Genomic DNA, 20,720 nt, shown 5'->3' with positions numbered 1-20,720 from the left:
AAAACATATGGTGTCCAAGGAACAATGAAAATGCAAAACAAAGTGTGATGCTAGACAGCTGAGGAGCAAGACAATGACCCTCCACAAGTGCTCCTTCATCAATCCTGGCCATTCTGGTACTGACTACTGCAGCACTTAGGATTGTAGACTGACTTAACTTCTATAAGGACTAACTCCTAAGGCTCCAGGCCCCATAATAGTATGGCTCTTTTACAAACTGTTTTCAGATTGTTCTCTGAGCCCCACATTCCCATACTATGGGTGAAGATTCAGCAAAAGATAATTCAGGTAAAAGGCCTGAACCAACACCAGTGAAGTCAATGACTGATTCAGAAAGGGTGAAGAGGACTGAACATGTATAGCAGAAGGACAAACATGATTCTGGAATGCATTAACAGGAGTGTTGTGAGCAAGACACAAGGGCTGTGTCTACATTGGCATCCCTTTCCAGAAAAGGGATGCTAATGAGACACTTTGGAATTGCAAATCCACGGGGGATTTAAATATCCCTCCGAGGCAATTGCATTTACATGGCTGCCGCTTTTTTCCGTCTCGGGGTTTTTGCCGGAGAAAAGCGCCAGTGTAGACGCGATTCTCCGGAAAATAAGCCCTTTTCTGGAAGATCCCTTATTCCTACTTGAAAGGGATATACTGGCACTTTTCTATATTTAAATTCCCCCACTGATTTGCAATTCTGAAGTGTCTCATTAGCATCCCTTTTCCGGAAAGGGATGCCAATGTAGACACAGCCGAGAAGTCATTTTTCTGCTCTACTCGGCACTGAGTAGGCCTCAGTTGGAGTATTGTGTCCAGTTCTGGGCACCACATTTCAAGAAAGATGTGGAGAAATTGGAGAAGGTCCAGAGAAGAGCAACAAAAATGATTAAAGTTCTAGAAAACAAGAGGCAAGACTGAAGGAATTGGGCTTGTTTAGTTTGGAAAAGAGAAGACTGAGAGGAGACATGAAAGCGGTTTTCAGGTATCTAAAAGGGTGTCATGGGAGCAGGGGGGAATTTTTCTCCTTGGCCTCTGAAGATAGAACAAGAAACAATGGGCTTAAACTGCAGCAAGGGAGGTTGAGGTTGGACATTAGGAAAAAATTCCTAACTGGCGGGTGGTTAAACACTGGAATGACTTTCCTAGGGAGGCTGTAGAATCTCCATCACTGGAGATATTTAAGAGCAGGTTAGACAGACACTTATCAGGGATGATCTAGACGTTGCTTGGTCCTGCTGTGAGGGCAGGGGACTGGACTTAATGATCTCTCAAAGTCCCTTCCAGTCCTAGTATTCTATGATTCTGTGTATAAAAACAAACATTGCATTTACCCATCCACATAGATATATTTCAACAAATGTAATTTAAATAAAAAGATGCCTTACCTGCTTCATAGTTGAGTTGTAACTGTAGTCACTTCTGCCATGAATCTCCCACAATATAAAATTTGCCTCAACTGTTTCAACAAATGTGGTGCCATCATATCTATAAACAATATAGATATAATATAATGTTTCAGTGAAAGCATGTAAATGGGCAAATACCTCCCACTCCTTAGCCCTGGAGGGAAACATGGACAGTATGTTGCTGCTGTGCATAGATGACTGGTGCAAGCAAGGGGCGGTGGTACAGGGAGGGCCACACATAGGAACAGGGAGGGAACATAAGAAAGCACCCCATTTAGTAATCAACATTTTGGCAAGGGCATAAGGGGGCAGGAGCAACCCTAGACAAGCTTCCGGCAACTGGCGTCCTAGGCGAAACAAGTGATCGGCTCTCCCGCCTCCACAGCCCTCAATGGCCGTTTATCTTGGCACCCTAGGCAACAGCCTAGTTCACCTGTATTGATGGGCCGCCACCGTAAGGGGGCAGTGCATGTCCTGGATTCTACCATGAGTCACCTATGCTGCTGTATAAAAGGAGAAAAGAACAAGCAGGGAATGTACAGTACAAAGACTTTTCTTTGAAGACTCCCTACACAACAGTGCACTATGGGCAAATAGGATGTAGAATCATGGGTGGGACCAAAGGATCTGCTGCAAGGAGGATATTCCTTCCTCCAGCACTGGGCTAGGCAACAATGGGGACAGGCAGGAAAGGTCACTTGACCCTTGTCAAACACCTGGGAGGGAAGAGACTAGCAGCCAAAGCCAGAAGGGAAGAGAAGAGGCTAGGGCTTTCCTCTTCTGGCCATGCTGCCCAGGCAGGCAGCGTGGCCAGAGGCTGCCTGGGAGAGTATATTAGTGGATCCATATGTCAAAGGGATTGAAGCCAGCATAGCAGGATAAACAGAGCATAAACCCTCACCATACCAGGTAACGTGGGTTGGGGACAGCGTGGGGTGGAGGAGCAGGGATGAGTCACGTGGGAGGGTTACGTTCCCCTCCCCCTTTCACTGGTGCTCCATTTGTGTCTCTTCCCCACTACTCATCACTGCTGGGCTTGCTACTGTTACTCTTGCCATTTGGCTAGAGAACCCCCTACAGCTTCGGAGAACTATGTAGCAGTGTGGGAATGAAGCTTTATACTTACAAGGCAATATTAGGGTGAAAAGGTGTTGCATAATGAAGATCCATTAGACAACCATACTTATCCCAATCATAATTTACCACCTAAAAAGAAAAGTAGTGGTAATATACTTTATATTTCTCTATATTTCTTCTTTGCATGCGCGCGCACACACACCACACACACACTTAAAATAAAACCCTGTAACTCTCTCACCAGGTCTTCAGTTGTTGGGTTCCACAGATATTTCCTAGTGTAATGAAAAACTTAATGTTGGTTTTATACCTTTAAAAAACATATTCCCCTCCTTTCTGGTATAAATGAATTGGATAGTTTAAGTAGGAAGATTAATAATGGAACATGCAATTTTTCTTCATGGCTTAAAAACATATTGAAACAAGCTTTTCTAAATCCTCCTGCTATAAATCTGTAAACATTGCTATATGATTAGACATCTTAAAGAGATATCAACTTAAAAATCTAATACTTGCATCTGAAAATCTGTAAGCAACTAACTGATACAAGCATCACTCATAACTAGTAATTAAAATAACTAAAATTGTTCCTTTTACTCTTCTCCCCACCAAATTTCTTCCCTTTGAACATTTGGGTGCTCTCCTGGCCCCATTGAGTTCAATGGAAGTTTTGGTATTGACTTCAGTGGGAGGCTTCACTCCTTGGCTACGTCTAGACTGGCATGATTTTCCGGAAATGCTTTTAACGGAAAAGTTTTCCGTTAAAAGCATTTGCGGAACAGAGCGTCTAGATTGGCACGGACGCATTTCCGCAAAAGCACTTTTTGCAGAAAAGCGTCCGTGGCCAATCTAGACGCGCTTTTGCGCAAAAAAGCCCTGATCACCATTTTTGCGATCGGGGCTTTTTTGCGCAAAACAAATCTCAGCTGCCTACACTGGCCGCAAAAAGCACTGATTTCTTACAGTAGGAAGTCAGTGCTTTTGCGGAAATTCAAGCGGCCAGTGTAGACAGCTGGCAAGTTTTTCCGGAGAAGTGGCTGATTTTCCGGAAAAACTGGCCAGTCTAGACACAGCCCTTGTGTACAGTCACTTTCATTGCATAGTCCAGGGGTCAGCAACCTTTTCAAAGTGGCATGCCAAGATTTAACTCTCCTGCCCTGGCTCGTGCCGCTCTCCCGGAAGAAGGGGAAGGGACTCTCTCCACTGTGTGCCCCACTTGGTCTCCTGTCCTGGGCTCCACTCCGGCTTTTCCTGTGGGGAAGGGAGGAGCAGCACATGCATGCTTCTCCGGAAGCTGGATGCAGCGCGGAGCCTTGGGGCTTCCCTGACTTGCAGGAAGCCAGCGCTGGCTCCAATCTCGCGGGGGTAGGGGGCGATTCTGGATTGCCAGCACAGGATGGGGTCAAGGTGGCTTGGGAGAGGGTGGGGTTCAGGAAAATGGGCAAGGCAAGAATGGGCAAGTGGGTGATCCCGGGGGTGTCCAGCCCTGCTGGAGAGAGGATCCCATTGGGGTCTGAGCTCCCACCGCACGTGCCACTCAGAATTGGCTCGTGTGTCATTTATGGCACGTGTGATGTAGGTTGCCAACCCCTGGTATAGTCATTTGATGCTTAATCATGTACTACTGAAATCCAATGACAGAACTTCCATTAACTTCTGTGGATGAAAGAGTAGGTCCTTAGTTGTTTTCTCTGTTGTTTATGTGAAAATTTCAGAGAGCAACATTAGAGAAAAAGTATTTTTAAAACATAGGATGATATGACTGGATCAAACTCAAAACCTGAGAGGGGGACTAAATGATTGGTACACAGATTGAACCTCTCTAGCCCGGCAACATCTGTGGCCTGGCATGATTTTAGTTAGTTGGTTGTCCATTTATCATGGATATGGCCAAGTTTCCCATGGTCCTGTAAAGTTTGTTTACATCCCCCAGTCCTGGCTCTCAGTGTTCTGTACTGTAATTTAGCTCTAAGTTACTCCTAAATGTCTTCTGAGACCAACAACCAGTGGAAGTTCTGGTAATGTTGCTAGGCATAAGCATGTTTTTATGCTTTATTTACTTATTTCCTTGTGCCAATACAGTAATATTATGTAACAACACTAACACTTTGTTACCAAGAGAGCTGATAAGCTTTGGCTAGGCATAAGCTTATATAGGGTGTATTAGTACAATCATGCATTATTAACAGCATTACAGGCATTGTTCCATTTATTTGCCTTGGTAAAATAAAAACAGAGAAACTCTCTCGCTACAATGTTGACCTTCTGTGGTTTGGCAGATTTTCTGGTTTGGCATGGGTATGGTCCAAAGGGTGCTGGACTAGAGAGGTTCAATCTGTAGTAAGAAACTACTTTTAACTAGACTTTTTTTTGGTTGACTGGGTTTCAAGTTGAGAATGTTTAAAATATTTAAAATACTAGTTTATTTATTGTAATTGGTATTGCATTGCTATGCTGAGAAATAAAATAAAATAAAATGGAGATTAAATACATAAATATTGAAATATTCTAATTTCCCCACTATATATATATATATATGAATGACATGGTTTTCTGCATTTTCATACAGTAAATATATCTACACAGCCCTATGTTTTGTTTTACTGTCATTAAATAAATCAAATTTCTTACCCAGGTATTTTATAAGTGGTAAAATTATGTTTGATACAGGTTTTATCTGAAGGTCTGTGGAAATAAAAAATGATCAATATTATTTAAGGTTTTTATTTGTTACTAAAATAGCTTATGAAAATGATTGAAATCATCATGCTAATATTATCTGATAATTATCATTAGTTATCCAATATTTGTTCTGTATTTTGACCTCTATTCACCAAAATTTTCTCCACAGCTTGGACACATTAAACATGGGCTAGACTCCCTCTCTCAATCTGGCCCCTTTTCACCACTTAGGCAGTGCAAGTGGCCCAAACACTGATCACATCTGACCAGCTGCAAATTCTCTTACAAGAGATAAGCTCTCAACTGACAAAGCCAGTAAGAAGAAACTGTTGGATCATGGAATCAGCTGGATGCTTCATACTGGCACCGTCGGCATGTGCCAGCAAGAGGGGTGCTCGATGCACCCTAACAGGTACCAATGGGAAAAATGTCTAGTGACTGTGTGGGTGGCACATACACACCTAGAAAGATATGCAATGTGCAGTGACTTGAAAAGAACGGTTACTTACCTATAACTGTTGTTCTTCGAGATATGTTGCTCATGTCCATTGGAATGAGGTGTGCGTGTGCCATGTGCATGGTTCTTGGAGCATTTTCCCTAGCGGTACCCGTGGCAACGGCAGATCGCCCCCTGGAGTGGCGCTGCTATAGCGGAGCATAAGTACCCCTGCTGGCGCTCCCCCTCCTCAGTTCCTTCTTGCCGGCAACTCCGACAAAGGGAAGGTAGGGGGGGAATCGAATGGGCATGAGCAACACATCTCGAAGAACAACAGTTACAGGTAAGTAACCGTTCTTTTCTTCAAGTGGTTGCTCATGTCCATTTGAATGAAGTGACTCCCAAACTGAAAACCCCTACGGAGGTGGAGTCAGAGATAAACTCCTAAACAGACACAACTCAAGGGTCATAAACAATCAACTAGAAATTTATTCAACCAAAAAATGCAACATAATAATAAAGAATGTATTAACATCAACCATTCAAAAACATTAACCTCTTTAACTTCTTTTTTTTTTTTTTTTTTAATTCACAGGACAGAGCTGAGAACAGCAGAACCCAAGGCAGAATCGTCCCTGGCCTGTTGAGTGCGCGCATAATGTGCCGTAAACGTGTGAACAGAGGACTACGTGGCAGTTCTACAAATCTCAAGAATCGGAATCTGCACTCCAAAAGCTGTGGAGGATGCATGTGCTCTAGTGGAGTGTGCCTTAACGTGGGGCGGCTCCCTATGCGCTAAAATGTAACACTCCTAGATACACAGAGATCCAGGCGGACAACCTTTGGGACGAAACTGGCAACCCTTTAATTCTTTCCATAAAAGCAATAAACATCTGAGACGATTTACAAAAATATCTCGCTCTGTCTATGTAAAAAGCCAACGCGCATTTAGCATCGAGGGAATATAACGCTTGCTCCTTAGGGGAGCAGTGTGGCTTAGGAAAGAAAATGGGTAAATATATATCCTGAGACATATAAAAAACTGAGACTACCTTAGGGAGGAAAGCTGGGTGGGGGCACAGCTTGACCCTATCCGCTGAAAACACTAAACACGGTTGCTCCACTGCCAGGGCACGAAGCTTGGACACATGTCGTGCCAAGGTAATGGCTACGATGAACGCCACCTTAAGGGACAAGTACTTTAGTGAACACATGGCCAATGGCTCAAAGGGGGGGGGGATATGAGCCTCGTAAGCACCAGATTCAGGTCCCACTGGGGTACGGGTGCCCTCACGTGAGGGAACAACTTATCCAGTCCCTTTAAGAACCTTTTGACCACATGGTCTGTAAACAGGGAACTGCTCCCAGTACCTGTGTGGAAGGCCGACAGGGAAGTTAAGTGCGCTCTGACAGAAGAGATAGACAGGCCCTTCTGCCGCAACTCAAATAGGTAGTCCAGAACCACCGGGACGGGGGCCAAAGATGGATCTAAGCCCTTTCTGGACACCCATAAAGAGAACCTCTTCCACTTAGCGGCACAGGACCTCCTGGTAGATGGCTTTCTGCTACCTAGCAGAACCATCTGCACCCCCTTGGAACAAGCCCTCTCCAATTGCGTTAGCCATGGATAAGCCATGCTGTCAGATGGAGGGACCTGAAGGTTGGGTGGGCACGGAGACCCCCTTCCCAGGGTTGCGTGACAAGATCTGGGACCATGGATAGGAGCTGTGGCTTGGCACGTGCCATGTTCAGCAATATGGGGAACCAATACTGCCTCGGCCAGTTTGGGGCTATCAGAGTGATCCGGGACTTGAACCTCCTGACTCTGGAGACTAACGGGAATGGGGGAAATGCATACAAAAGGCCCCGTGGCCAGGCAGTGGTCAGAGCATCCCCCCTTGACCCATGCCCAGGCCCAGGAATGAAAAGTACTGGGGGCACTTCTTGTTCTCCTGGGTGGAGAAAAGATCCACCCAAGGACAACCCCACTTGTGAAAAACTGGAAAGAGGACCTCCTCCTTCAGGCACCACTCATGGGCCTGCTCAGAGAATCTTCCAACAAGTTCTTGCAACCCGGCAGGTACTCTGCCCGCAGCTGAATATTGTGCATTATGCACAGCTCCCACAGAAGAACTGCTTCTCAGCACAGTAGAGATGACCGAGCCCCACCCTGTTTGTTTATATAAAACACGGCGGTCGTGTTGACCAACTGCACCAGCACTGACTGCCAGGAAAGCATGGTTAGGAATACCTCGCATGCTCTCCTGACTGCTCTCAGCTCCCTTACATTTATATGCAGGGCCCTCTCATGGAGGGCCCACACTCCTTGCATCCTGTTGCAGTCTAGGTGTGCACCCCAACCAACATCAGAAGCATCTGTAACTAATGTTACCAAGGGGAGCTTGTCCTGAAACGGCACCCCGCTGCACACCATGTCCTCCTGAATCCACCACTGGAGGGAGGCAATCACCTTCTGAGGCACCATCAGGATAGCATCCCAGTGCGATCTGGACTGGTTGAACACTTTCGCCAGTCAAGCCTGTAAGGGCCGGAGTCTTAGCCTGGCATGGTGGACCACATAAGTACATGCCGCCAAGTGTTCGAGCAACTTCATGCAGGTTCGAGCCATCGTAAGGGGGGAGCATATCAGGTCGCACATCATGGACACCATAGTGCAGAACCTGGCTCTGGGGAGATAAGCCCGCCCCATCCTGGCATCCAGATAGGCCCCCACAAATCCTATGTCCTGATAGGGAGTCAGCATTGACTTTTCCTTGTTTAGCATGAGCCCGAGCTTTTGGAAGAGGGCCCTTGTAAAGGCTATATGCGCTACCACCTGGTCTTGGTGGCACCCACAAATGAGCCAATCGTCCAGATAAGGGAAGACCTGGATCCCATGTGTCCTGAGAAATGCCGCCACCACTGCCATACACTTTGTAAAGACCCTGGGGGCCGCAGAGAGCCCAAAGGGGAGCACAGTAAATTGGAGGTGGCTGCGGGACACCACAAAGTGAAGAAATCTCCTGTGACTTGGTCTTATTGCCACATGGAGATAGGCATCTTTGAGGTCAAGGGCCGCGTACCAATCCCCTAGTTCTAGAACCGGAATGATGGAGGCCAGGGTCACCATCCTGAACTTTGCCTTTTTTATCCCCCTGTTGAGGTTCCTGAGATCTAGAATAGGCCGAAGCCCACCTTTTAGCTTGTGGATGATAAAGTGTTGGGAATAAAAACCCTTGCCCTCTAGATGCAAGGGGACCCTTTCCACTGCTCCCTTCTCCAGAAGTGAGAGGACTTCCTGACGAAGGAGGATCTTGTGAGATGGGTCCCTGAAGAGGGACTGGGGGGAGGGAGAAAAAGTGGGAGAGCCCAAAAAGGGGATGTAATAACCCATCCTTACCAGGCCGAGCACCCACTTGTCGGATGTGACCTGGGACCAGGCCTGGAAAAAACGGAATAACCTGTCCCCAAACAACCGGGAGATAATGGGAGTTGGTACACGGTCCTCGAGCACATCTTCAAAATGGTTGGGGGGATGGCAAACTCCCCTAACGGTATCCGTCCGTGGACAACGACGCCTCGTATGGGTAACAGCAGCACCTGCCGCACCTCCACTGGAAGCACGAGGCCAATGTCTCCAGTAGTCTCCACAGGAGGACTGGAACTGCTCCCTCCCAGATTGCCTATTGGGGAACTGCCTCCTCTGTGGGGCTGGTGTGTGAATGCCCAAAGACCTGAGTGTGGAGCTGGTGTACCAGGAATCTTCTGCACTAAGCTGGGAGCAGGGGCTGGAACTGGCAGCGGTGCCAAAATCACCGGTGCCGAAGGCAACAGTGTCGGTGTGGTCATGCGAGCTGGTGCTGACAAAGGTGGTACCGGTGCGGCTATAGGAAGTGATGCTGACTGCGGTGCCGACTGGGGTGCCAATAATGGTGCAGCGGCGCTAGACAGAGCTGGTTCCAGGACCAGTACCAAAGACATCGGTGGAGAGGCAGGGGATGCCCAATGTGCACCAGACACAGTCACTATTGGTGCTGAGCGGTCCTGTCGCACATGCTAGGGATCCGCCAGCACCGGAGCCCTCAGCGCAGGCGCTGCCAGTGCTGATGACAAACTCAAGGCTGTCTGCGAGGCCACTAAAGATGCCCGTGCTGACCAAGCACCCTGCGTGAAAAAGGCGACTGATGCCGACATGGCCCCCGGTATCACCAGCGGAGACCTTTCTAAGCACAGGGACGACGGAAGCGAGGCCGTCAGCTCAATGAGGTCGTGCGCTGCCTCAAACGTCTCTGGTGTGGAGGGTCGGTATGCTGGCATCGGGTCCAGGCTACGTCCACAAGGCAGGTTGTCGCTCTTCATCAGCGCCCCTGTACCACCGGTACCAGGGGACTCCCAGCCCGAGGAACAATGACGACGGTGCTGGCCCACATGGGACTTAGAGCTCAGCCATCTCCCCCTGCAGCCTCTTCCCCTCTTCGGAGCAGGGACTGCGACTGGTGCCTTGGTGCCACTGATTTCGGTATCGAGCTCTTTGAGGGTCCTGGTTGTGCTTCCTGCACTGACGTTGGTGCACTGCGCACCCCGTGGCCTCAGGAGCCGGTGCCTGTTGAAGAGTCGCCTCCATCAATAGTAGTTTTAATCGGGAATCTCTCTCCCGCTTTGTACAGGGCTTAAAACCCCTGCAGATTTTACAAGCATCTGCGAGGTGGGACTCTCCCAGACACTTTAAGCAGGCGTCGTGGGGGTCTCCCTTAGGCATGAATTTTGCACAGGACGCACAAGGCTTAAAGCCGTGCAGGCCTGGCATTCTGCTCCCCCGAAGGGGAAAAAAGGGGAAAAACTACAAAGACCAAACTAAGTACCTAACGATTACAACTATTAACAAACAAAGACTAAACTGCCAACGGGCAAACAACAACACTTGCTGATCTTGGAGATAGCAACACTCCAACAACCATCACTGGCGGTAAGAAGGAACTGAGGAGGGGGAGCGCCGGCAGGGGTACTTATGCTCTGCTATAGTGGTGCCACTCCAGGAGGTGACCTGCCGGTGCCATGGATACCGCAAGGGAGAACACTCCGAAAACTGTGCACATGGCGTACGTACACTTCATTTGAATGGACATGAGCAACGTCTCGAAGAAGAATAAAAACTTGCTTATGACATTTCCCACTGAAAACCAATTAAGAAAACCCAACCTTTTCATTTAAGCAGCTGTGTTGAGGTGTGTGGTTTTTTTTACAGCACTCTAATGTTATTTAAGAAAATTGTTTATCTAATTCTCAGGAAGTACAAGTTATAACAGATCCATCCACTCTAACAAATTTTCCTCAAACCACAAATTTCAGGAGCCCTTTGAAGTTTATTTTAAAAAGAACATGTTCCTTTCCTAGTCAATTTACCTTCCCACAAAAAGTCAGTAAGGATTTTTCTTCATCGGATGAAGTGGGTTTTGCCCACAAAAACTCATGTTACTATACATATATTTTGTTAGTCTCTAGGGTGCTACAGGACAACTCGTTTCCCTGTCCCCCCAAATAGTTTGTTTCTAATCTGCAAAGGCTGCGTTCATTAGGCTCCCCTATTGTACTATCTCCAGGACTATCTTAGTTCATTTTTATTAGTATGGGATAAAGTACACTTAAAATGCTGCCTCGGTGCCACTGTATGACTTCAGTTGCTATCTATGTTGATGAGAGGGGTTCTTCTATCAACTCAGGTAACCTACCTCCCCTTGAGGTGGTAGTTGGGTCAGTGGAAGAATTCTCCCATTGACCAACAACTGTTCTGCACTGGAGATTAGATCAAAGTTTTGCATTGCTCTGGTGTGTTGATTTTTCACATCCCTGAGTGATACAGTTTTACAGACCTAATTTCCTTGTGTAGACCAGGCCTCAGTACTGGGAATGCATTCCAGGCAGAGTAAAATAGTTTCCTCACAAAAGGAGAAAAGGAAATGCTATTTAAAAGCTAACACTAACCTAATCATTAATGGAAGCTTCAGGGAGCAGCCGAGTTAGTCTGTACAGGATAAACTTAAAAAACAACAAATGGTCTGGTAGCTCTTTATAGACTAACAAAACATGTAGATGGTATCATGAGCTTTCATGGGCACAGCTCACTTCTTCAGATGACTGGAAACTCCAGTCATCTGAAGAAGTGGGATGGGCCCATGAAAGCTCATGATACCATCTATATGTTTTGTTAGTCTATAAAGTGCTACCAGACCATTTGTTGTTATTTAAGTCTAATAATTAACGATCCACTAAATACTTACAACTATCTACCTATAAAAGGGAATGACCAAAGAGCTTAGACAATGATAAGGAGCTGAAGGATGCCTAGCGTGGCTCTGTCCTTTATGCCTTTGATTAGGAACACAAAAACACTAAAGCCTTGTCTACCCCACAGAGTTGCACGACTTACACCAACACACAGCCACTGCTGTAATTAGACTGCTGTTGCATGTCCACACAATGCTCCTTGTGTTGGCAAAGCACATCCACAATAGTGGCTCTTGCATCAGAGAGTAGTGCACTCTGGGTAGCTATCCCACTGTGCACCTGGGCACAGGGTGCTTTGGGAAAGGTTCACAATGTTTCATGGGGCAGGTACAGCATCACATGCTGAATGTTTCTCAATCTCATCATTCCATCATCTCATCATCCTACTAGATTGCCAGATGCTTTTCAACTGCCCTGGTAACATGCATGCCTGCCATTTTGGTCAGAAAGCATGGATGCTACAGTGCTGTTTAGTATTGTGCTGTGCATTATGAACACAAGGCTATAAGAGGAGTCCAACCGGGGGCCATTGGATTGGGGGATGCCTTGAAGGAGCACATTAATAGTGAGCTACAGTACCGTATGTTGCTGTCGTGTGCTAAGCCTAGCATTGTTTGTTTGTAGAATGCTGTGAACCTTGTAATGATTTTTGTGTGTGCCCCCAAAATAACACATTTTAAATAGTTTTTAAAGTAGCATTGGGTAACATGACCAAACTGACATTGCTGAACACTAACACAAGAAGCTCACAGAAATGTGTGTGCGTGGTCATGGGGGAGAGATTGTGTGACAGAGAGTGTGTTTGTGTGTGTCTGAGGAGCATGGATGGGAGAGAATACGTTTGCTTTGGGGAAGCATGCATGTTGGAGGAAAGGAAGATTGTCGGCACACTGTCCTTAAATTCAGACAGCCACAGGAAGCAACCTATCCTGAGGCAGAAGCTGGTGCACAGACAACTAGTGTCCTCCCATCTTCTCACCTCAGTGGAGACCAGTACACCAGTGGAGGAAGGGGAACACCCCAATATCATCCCATCCAGCTCTATACTACACGAGTCCCTTCTCTCTCCTCTGCAGCAGCCAGGGGCTGCCTGCCTGCCACTGCAGTCCTAGTGCTGGGGAGAACAGGATTATGCACTAATGTTTTGATTCCATAATTCCTTCTGAATTCTCCCCCGGCTTCCTTTCTCCACAGATCAAGACTACCTCTTTGGCTGTAGTCCAGGCAGGAGTGTGTTTCCTGCCAGGAACTGGCATGCTCAGCTGGGCCGTAGCTATGCGACTTCTCCATGCTGAGGAATTTCAAAAACTTCCTGGAACTTGAAAGGAGCGGGGCACATGTCTGTGTAATTGGTTGCAGGGTAGCAGAATTCAGAACAATGAGTGGAGCAGTCATGGTGGGTATTGTAGGATACCTCCTGGAGGTCAGTTACAGCAACGTAGAATCATACTTTGTCACTTTAATTTTGCCATAAAAAGCTCTGTGCTTCTTTTTGAGGTGGTTTTATTCTGTCAGCAAAGCAGGAGAGTTTAGTCAGTGGAAGGAGCATTATAACACGTTCACCTCTGCTGTTTTGTCAACAAAAACTGCCTTTTGATGTAAAAACTGTGTAGCGTAGACTGGGTCTAAGGCTATGTTTACATTACGGCTTATGTCAGGATAATTTATGTCACTCAGGTTTGTGCATAAATCCCCGATGTGCTGATGTGGACAGCGCTATGTTGCCAAGAGAGCTTGTACTGCTGCTCCCATCAGCTCATCTACTCCAGCCCCATGAGCAGTGGCAGCTGCGTTGGAGGAAGAAGCTGTTCTGCTGACATAGTGCTGTCTACACTGATGTCTATGTCAATGTAACTTATGCTGCTCAGTGGAATGATTTATTCACAAACTATAGTGTAGACCCAACCTTATGTTTGTGTCTCTAATCAAAGACATAAAGGGCAGGGCAACCCCAAACACCCTTCAGTTCCTTCCCAATGTCACTTAGCTCTCTCCATGGCCTTTTTCTTTGACTAAATGGTGGGGGATATGTTAGCAGTCTAAAAAATAATGAATTTATTCCTTCACTAATATAACACAAGAAGATCACAATGATATTTATACACAGATTTAAAACAAGCAAAATAATTTATTTCTTCATGGTCCACTTGTGGGAACCCTTTGACAGGGGATGGTGGAAGAACCCAAACTATAGCAGGGTTCCAAAAAGAATGAAATAAGTTCATGGAGGCTAGGTCCATCAATGGCTATTAGCCAGGATGGGCAGGGATAGTATCCCTCACCTTTGTTTGCCAGAAGCTGGGAATGGGTGACAGGGAATGGATCATTGGTGATTGTCTTTTCTGTTCATTCCTTTTGAAGCACCTAGTGTTGGCTGCAGTTGGAAGACAGGATACTAGGCTAAATGGATCATTGGTCTGATCCCATACGGTCATTCTGATGTTCTTATACAGAACCCAGATGTATCTGCGCCCCACCCCTCTGTAATTCTCTGGACCCCAGTCCCTTCCCAGAGCTGAGAGATGGCTCGGGAGTCCTGACAGTGTCTCTCTCTTTCTCTGTCCTCAGAGTTAGTAACAAAGTATGAATATACATTAAAATGTTAAGCCTAACCAGCATCCCTTAAGTGACTTGCCAAAAGATGTCAGAATATGTTAGTATTAGAGCTGAGTGGATCTAATATTTAGTTTTCTTTCTTTTATATAGGAATTAGATACAGTGCGCCTGTCAGATAATTGCTAAGTTATCTGTCAAAAACTAGAGTTTTCAAATGCCTTAGCAGTCCCTGGAAAGAGATGATGTGGGTGTGAGAAGGCATATAGGGCTTTCTCCCCCTCAGATTTGCAGCTTGGTTTGTACTGAGCAAACTCAGTAACACTCCTGAAGCCACCATCCTCACTCTGCCCCCGCGCCCCACACTCACTGTGGCATGAACAGGTCACCTTCCCAAAATCTGAAATGGCACCCCTGCATATTATTGCAGTTATGGTTAACAGAGGTCCATAAATTGGCATCTTTCAGTTAAAAATCTAAAGAGCTACAGAGAGATCTTTTTTTCCCCATGAGAGCCCTTTCACTGTGGAACTAAACATTTGTTGTGGTTCTGGTTATGCTACAAGGCTCATGTGTTTTTAATTCCTCTGTCGAAGAAGGAAGTGACCGAAGGTTGGTATGTTAGGGGATAATGTGTATATTAAGCTCTTTTTCAATTTTAGGATTTGTGGGTTTGTTGTTTTGCACTAAGCAGGGGTAGGCATGTACATTTTTAAAAGGTGTCTACAACATGGGAGAGGTGGTTTGTAATCATGTATAAAATCGATATAAAGTAAGAAACATTTTAAAATGAGATAACAGGCATTTTAGGCTAACAATGCTACTTGTTAGCATTTATTTTAACTCCTGTTGTAAAACAAAATAAACCATAAATAATAAAAGATAAATAAAACTTGCCTATGAATGAGAATATGCCTTGATGGAGGGCAGCCAATAAATAAATGACTTAGCTGAAAAGAAATACGTTATATTATATAGATCTATATATTTTTGTATAGACTACTATATACACAATTCATTTACATAAAGTTAAACAATCAAACAAGGCCAACCTGGGCTGTGATAGATTTTAGCACAGAATTACACACATGCATACATACAAACTTAGGATAAATCAATTCAATATGAGTAAAAAATGTAGATTTGTGCAATACATCCTGCTGTGTATAAATATGTTTATAATTTTTATCATTAAAAGAGAAGTCTTAAGCCTAAAACATTTAATATTCTTTTATTATTAAAAATAGTTCAATTATATAAGTTGATTCCAACTGCCTAAGAGGACAGTTGAAATACCTGGATAATCAGTAGTTTGATTATAAGAAGCTCCACTCCAAAAGCTTAAAAGTTCCTGAGGAGCTTAGTTTCAGAAGCCCTGAGGAACTTTTAAACTTTTCAAAAATAGGTTTCTGCTCTCAGTACTTGAGAAGGAGGCTTGGATGCTAATGGGAGCCAGCAGCTTCATCTAGGGCCAGCTCTGCACAACTCTCTCTATAGCTTCCTCCTAGGACACATCATCCCTCTTTCCTGTCTTGAACACTTTCTCACCAACTCCCTGCTGTGAACCCTTCCTTATCTGCAGCTCTACTATGCAGCATACAGAAACCCTTAGAAAATATAACCTTACTTTAGTTAATTCTACATTCATTAGCATTTATAACCTCATGATGAAATCCTATCTCCACTGATCCTAGTTGTAAAAGTCCCATCAATATCTGTGGGATCAGAATTTCTGCATAAGAGTCTAAGTTGTAACGCCACTATGCGTCTCAAGCTACAAAACTTACCTTGTTGTTTAATGCACACGTTTTTCCAGATAAACTAGGTTGTAGTTCAACTGTCATTACACCACTGGATGCAATTCTACATGGGACACCCCCCCCCATAAGAATTATTATTATTATTTACTTAAGTTTGAAAATAAATCAGTAACAGCACATAGCTAACTAAACTAAGGGTCATAAACAACGAGAAGTCCTGTGGCACTTTATAAACTAACAGATTTATTGGAGCATAAGCTTTTGTGGGCAAAGACCCACTTCGTCGAGTATATCCACACTGCAAATTGCAATCAAAGCTGGCCCATGTCAATTGACTCAGGCTTGTGGGGATATAAAATTACAATGTAGAAATCCAGGGTCAGACTGGAGCCTGGGCTCTAGGCCTCCCAACCCTTGCCTGGTCCCAGAGCCTGAGTTTCAGCCCAAGTTCAGATGTCCACACTGCAAATTTATCGCTCAGCAGCGCAAGCCCTGCAAAGCCATGTCAGCTGACATGGGCTGCACCCAGGTGTTTTCCCATCACCATACTGCAGAAAAGACACCAAAGTAAGTAGATATAAGTATGCTGACTTCAGCTACATTATTCACATAGCTGAAGTTGTGTAACTTAGATTGACTTCCCCCCGATAGTGTAGACTAGCCCTGAGGAAGTGTCTCAGCTAAATACAAGTTGGAGCAGATTGTTAGGCAGAAGGGGTTCACACCTACTGTAGGAGACTATATAAAATGAAATGGTCAGTTAAGTGTTAGCAGAGAGTGGGTTGTGTTACAAATTGCAATGTGCAATAAAGTCCGTGTCTCTGTTGAATCCATGGTTTTTAGTACAGAGTTATGAATTTAAGTTCCCCGGCTCGCCTTTTTAGGGTGTTGTATAAACACATATTAACAGATATGTCCACACTGAAGCTGGAAGGTGTAAATTCTAGGAGAGGATACACATCTGCCCTAATTCTGATCAAGCTAGTATCCTCAAAATAAAAGTGTACACATTGCAGCATTGACAGCGACTAACCTCCCTGAGTGTGATCCCATCAAGAACCTAAGTGCACTTAGCCCCTCTTGCTGCTTGCCTGCTGTGGCTGCATTTTTATTTTTTGTGTGCTAGCTCAGTTAGAGTTAGTGTGGCTAGACCTTCATGAGATGGAATGTACACCTTCCAACTCAAGTACAGACATATCTAAACTGATGGTGCCCACGGGCAGATGAGGATTTTGCAGGGCCCAGGGCAGCACAATTTCGCGGGGCCCCCCTTTGACACGGCACATGTGCGGTGGCGCCATGTGCATGCACGGTGGTGCCACGGCGCATGCGTGGGGCTTCTTGAAGCGCGGGGCCTGGGGCGGCCGCCCCACTTGCCCTGCCCTATATCCGCCACTGATGGTGCCTGCCCCAAAGAACTTAAAACTTAAGAATAAGAGACAACGTGTGGGTAGACAGAAAGACGGGAGCAAAAGGAAACAATAAAACAATACTTATAGGCACGATAAGCAGTGGTTACAGCATACCAGCTGCCTAATTACGATAAAGGTTTTTATAAAGTCATCACAGCAATGGCGAGTTTTAGAGAAGGATTTAAAAGGAGGACAATGAGGTGGCTTTGCAGAGGTTTATGGGGCGCTCCTCCCATATGTAAAGGGCAACATGCGAGAAAACACAGAAGTGCTTGTCTGAAAATTTACAAAGCTGAAAAAATGGAGGGGAGGTGGAAGTCACATCTTGATACCACATCAGAGATGACAGGTAGGGTGCAGATAAGCCACAAAGGGGCTCGAAAGCAAAGGCAAGTAGCTTATGTTTGAAGTAAGAGAGAAAGAGGAGCCATTGGAAGGATGCAAAGCAAAGGGTGACATGGAAAAACAAAAAAGCTAGGAATATGATTTTTGTTGCAGTGTTTGGAATGAATTTACAAGACTGCACTTATCACAAAGGGTAGGAGATAGCAATAGTTTAGATGTGAGATGGTGAAGGCCTCTTCATGCATTTTAGCAGTATTACTGTAAATAGAGGAAGGCGGCATCTTAGGCTACATCTACACTACAGTAGAAAGTTGACTTGATGAACACAACTCCAGCTACATCAATAACATAGCTGGAATTAACATCTTACACCTGTAGTTCAATTGGTTAACATTTTACATGGGATTTTACATCTTTAATATACAGGCCTAAGTGATAGACAGATGGTGATGTTGTCTATGGTAACTGATAAATGAGATAACAGGGAGGGGTTGTGGGTAAAGATTTAGAGCTCTGTTTTGGCCATGCAGATCTTAAGCTAACTGCTGGACATTCCTGAGATGTCAGAGGAGAGTCAAGCTGAGATTTTACAACCAGGGCCATGGTTACATCAGTGTGACATAAATCATGGGTACACCATTGTAACATAAATCAGGTCAAAATCAATGAAATTACATTAGATTAATATCAGGCCCACCTTGTTAAAATAAACTTGAAATATACAACTTCACATTCCAAAAGCAATGGACTACGATATTCAATATATGTATAAATTACTGTGGCGGGTCACCTGCCTCACGCAAGTAGATGGAGGGTTTAAAGTAGCCCTTAGGGACACTGCACAAAATCCAACCAATGGGAGGAGGACTTGTAGAAAGCCAGTTAGGAGAAGGCTTGTTCGAGCCAATTAGGCCATATAAGAAGAGCTGCTCAACCAAGCAGAGGCAGTCTCTCCCTGGAGTGCTTGGAAGGACTGGCTGCTTTAGAAGATAACCTTAGATAGAGCAGCGCTAGGCAGGATTAGGAGTAACAGGAGCTCCAGCCTGACAATTGCCAGATTGAGGCCCCTGATACCAAGGGCCAGGGCAGTGCTAGGGCTGTGGGGAAGTATCCCAGAGAAACAGGTGGTTGGAGTGGCTCCCACCCCATTTCTCTCACTTGTCACTGAGAGGAATGGCCAGTGCATAAACTGCAGCCTGCCACTGAAGAGAGTTGGTCCCCTGAAAAGGAGGGAAGGAACCAAGTGGATCATGACTGGAGGGCTGTACCCTGAAGAGGCTGCTGTGAACAGGGGAGCAATGTGGGTCCCAGAGGTGGAGCAGAAGTGATGGTGGGTGAGAAACCACTAGAGGAAGGTGCATTGTTGGAATGAGCTAATTCCCAGAACAGCAAGCAAGGGGCATTATGGTGGTGAGTCACTCCCTGTTACAATTACTACCTATATCATCCTAAATATCTTTAAAAATTACTCAGTGCTTACAATGCTTTTGTATAATTAGGTGCATGGCTATAGTCCATTTCATGATAAAATTTTATTGTCTACAAGAGAGAGAGAATGAAGAGGAATTATAATTAGGAATAATCATTGTAAAAGTCCTAGCTTAGATCAAGGATATTTTCATGATAAGCAGACTACACCTTCGAAAAGATGAGCAGGGATGAAGACCAGCACCAGTGGGGTATGTCTAGTAAAGCACCTATCACAACAGGCTATATGGCAAAACAATAAAATCTAGCACTAAAGATACAATTTCAGAGGGCTTTTTATGTTCCTGATCAATTTTGAAATATTAAGAGCTCTCTAATATGTCTCTTCTGAATAATGAAAAGAATACCAGCTTGTTTTCCACTGTCACATTACACAGATAGGCATCTGATGAATAATGCTAGTGAAATAGTTGTTGTTTTCTTACTGAATAAATGTATAACAAATATTGAAAAACAATATTTTCATGTTGTTATTTGTGAAACAAACAACAATCAGTTTGTTTTACAGTGTTCAAAAAACAAACTCACTCTTAATTTCCTTTTAAGGATTGTCAGTGCACCACAGAGGTGTGATTTCTAAAGTGTACTAATGTGTTGGTCTGTGTAGGCCCTGCTGGTGCACATGAAAGTAGAGTGTTTTAACATAGTACTTCAAAAAAGTGCATGAAAAACCTTTAGTTCACACCAGCAGGTTCTACCTGGACACAAACACATTAGGGTCTGGTCTACACTACAGTGGAAGGTCAAAGTAAGATACACAATTCTAGCTACATAAATTGCAAAGCTGGAGTCAATCTATTTTACATCGTGTTTCTGCACCGTCCACAGTGGGAGACCAATGGGAGCAAACATTCCTGTTGGCTTCCCTTACTCCTCATGAGGATCAGGAGTAGCATCACTGGCAGGTGCGCCCTCTGAGTTCGATTTAGCGGGAAGATTGCCCGTGGCAGCACTGATCTTCCACGTAGTGTAGATGTACCCTAAAACATTTTAGAATTCACAACATTTCCCCTGTGCAGAAAATCCTCTCCTGGGGAACAAACTTCTTTAAAGCTTATCTTTTACACTGTAAATATATTTCTGCAAAGCTACCAGATAGTTGGTTTCCATTAACTTGTGGTGAATCCCATAATTTTGCTTCCAAAATGTTTCTTACCAACGAGAAAGCTAATCATCATATTTAATATGGCAACATTTATTTTTTTTAATAATATCTAGTAGAAAATTAAGGGCTGATTCAGCTTGGATTGATGCTGTCAGAAGCTCTGTCACAGGGCCT

General features: G+C 44.8%; 1 protein-coding gene across 1 annotated transcript in view; it reads right to left on the bottom strand.

Moving 5' to 3' along the window:
• The window catches only part of CATSPERE (catsper channel auxiliary subunit epsilon), a 98,302-nt gene that overhangs the window by 10,796 nt on the left and 66,786 nt on the right, over positions 1–20,720 (bottom strand). The window contains exons 12-18 of the mRNA XM_075924873.2: positions 19,434–19,492; positions 16,224–16,299; positions 15,334–15,386; positions 5,112–5,165; positions 2,722–2,755; positions 2,530–2,609; positions 1,383–1,482 (exon numbers count right to left, since the gene is read on the bottom strand). Of these exons, the coding sequence (XP_075780988.2) occupies positions 1,383–1,482; positions 2,530–2,609; positions 2,722–2,755; positions 5,112–5,165; positions 15,334–15,386; positions 16,224–16,299; positions 19,434–19,492 (456 nt within the window). The remainder of the gene's footprint in view (positions 1–1,382; positions 1,483–2,529; positions 2,610–2,721; positions 2,756–5,111; positions 5,166–15,333; positions 15,387–16,223; positions 16,300–19,433; positions 19,493–20,720) is intronic.

The sequence above is a fragment of the Pelodiscus sinensis genome, chromosome 3 (genome assembly GCF_052426305.1).
Source record: "Pelodiscus sinensis isolate ZL-2025 chromosome 3, ASM5242630v1, whole genome shotgun sequence".
Classification (NCBI taxonomy): domain Eukaryota; kingdom Metazoa; phylum Chordata; order Testudines; family Trionychidae; genus Pelodiscus; species Pelodiscus sinensis.
The sequence above is the reverse complement of the archived record's forward strand: the minus strand, read 5'-3'. Positions and strand labels throughout refer to the sequence as shown.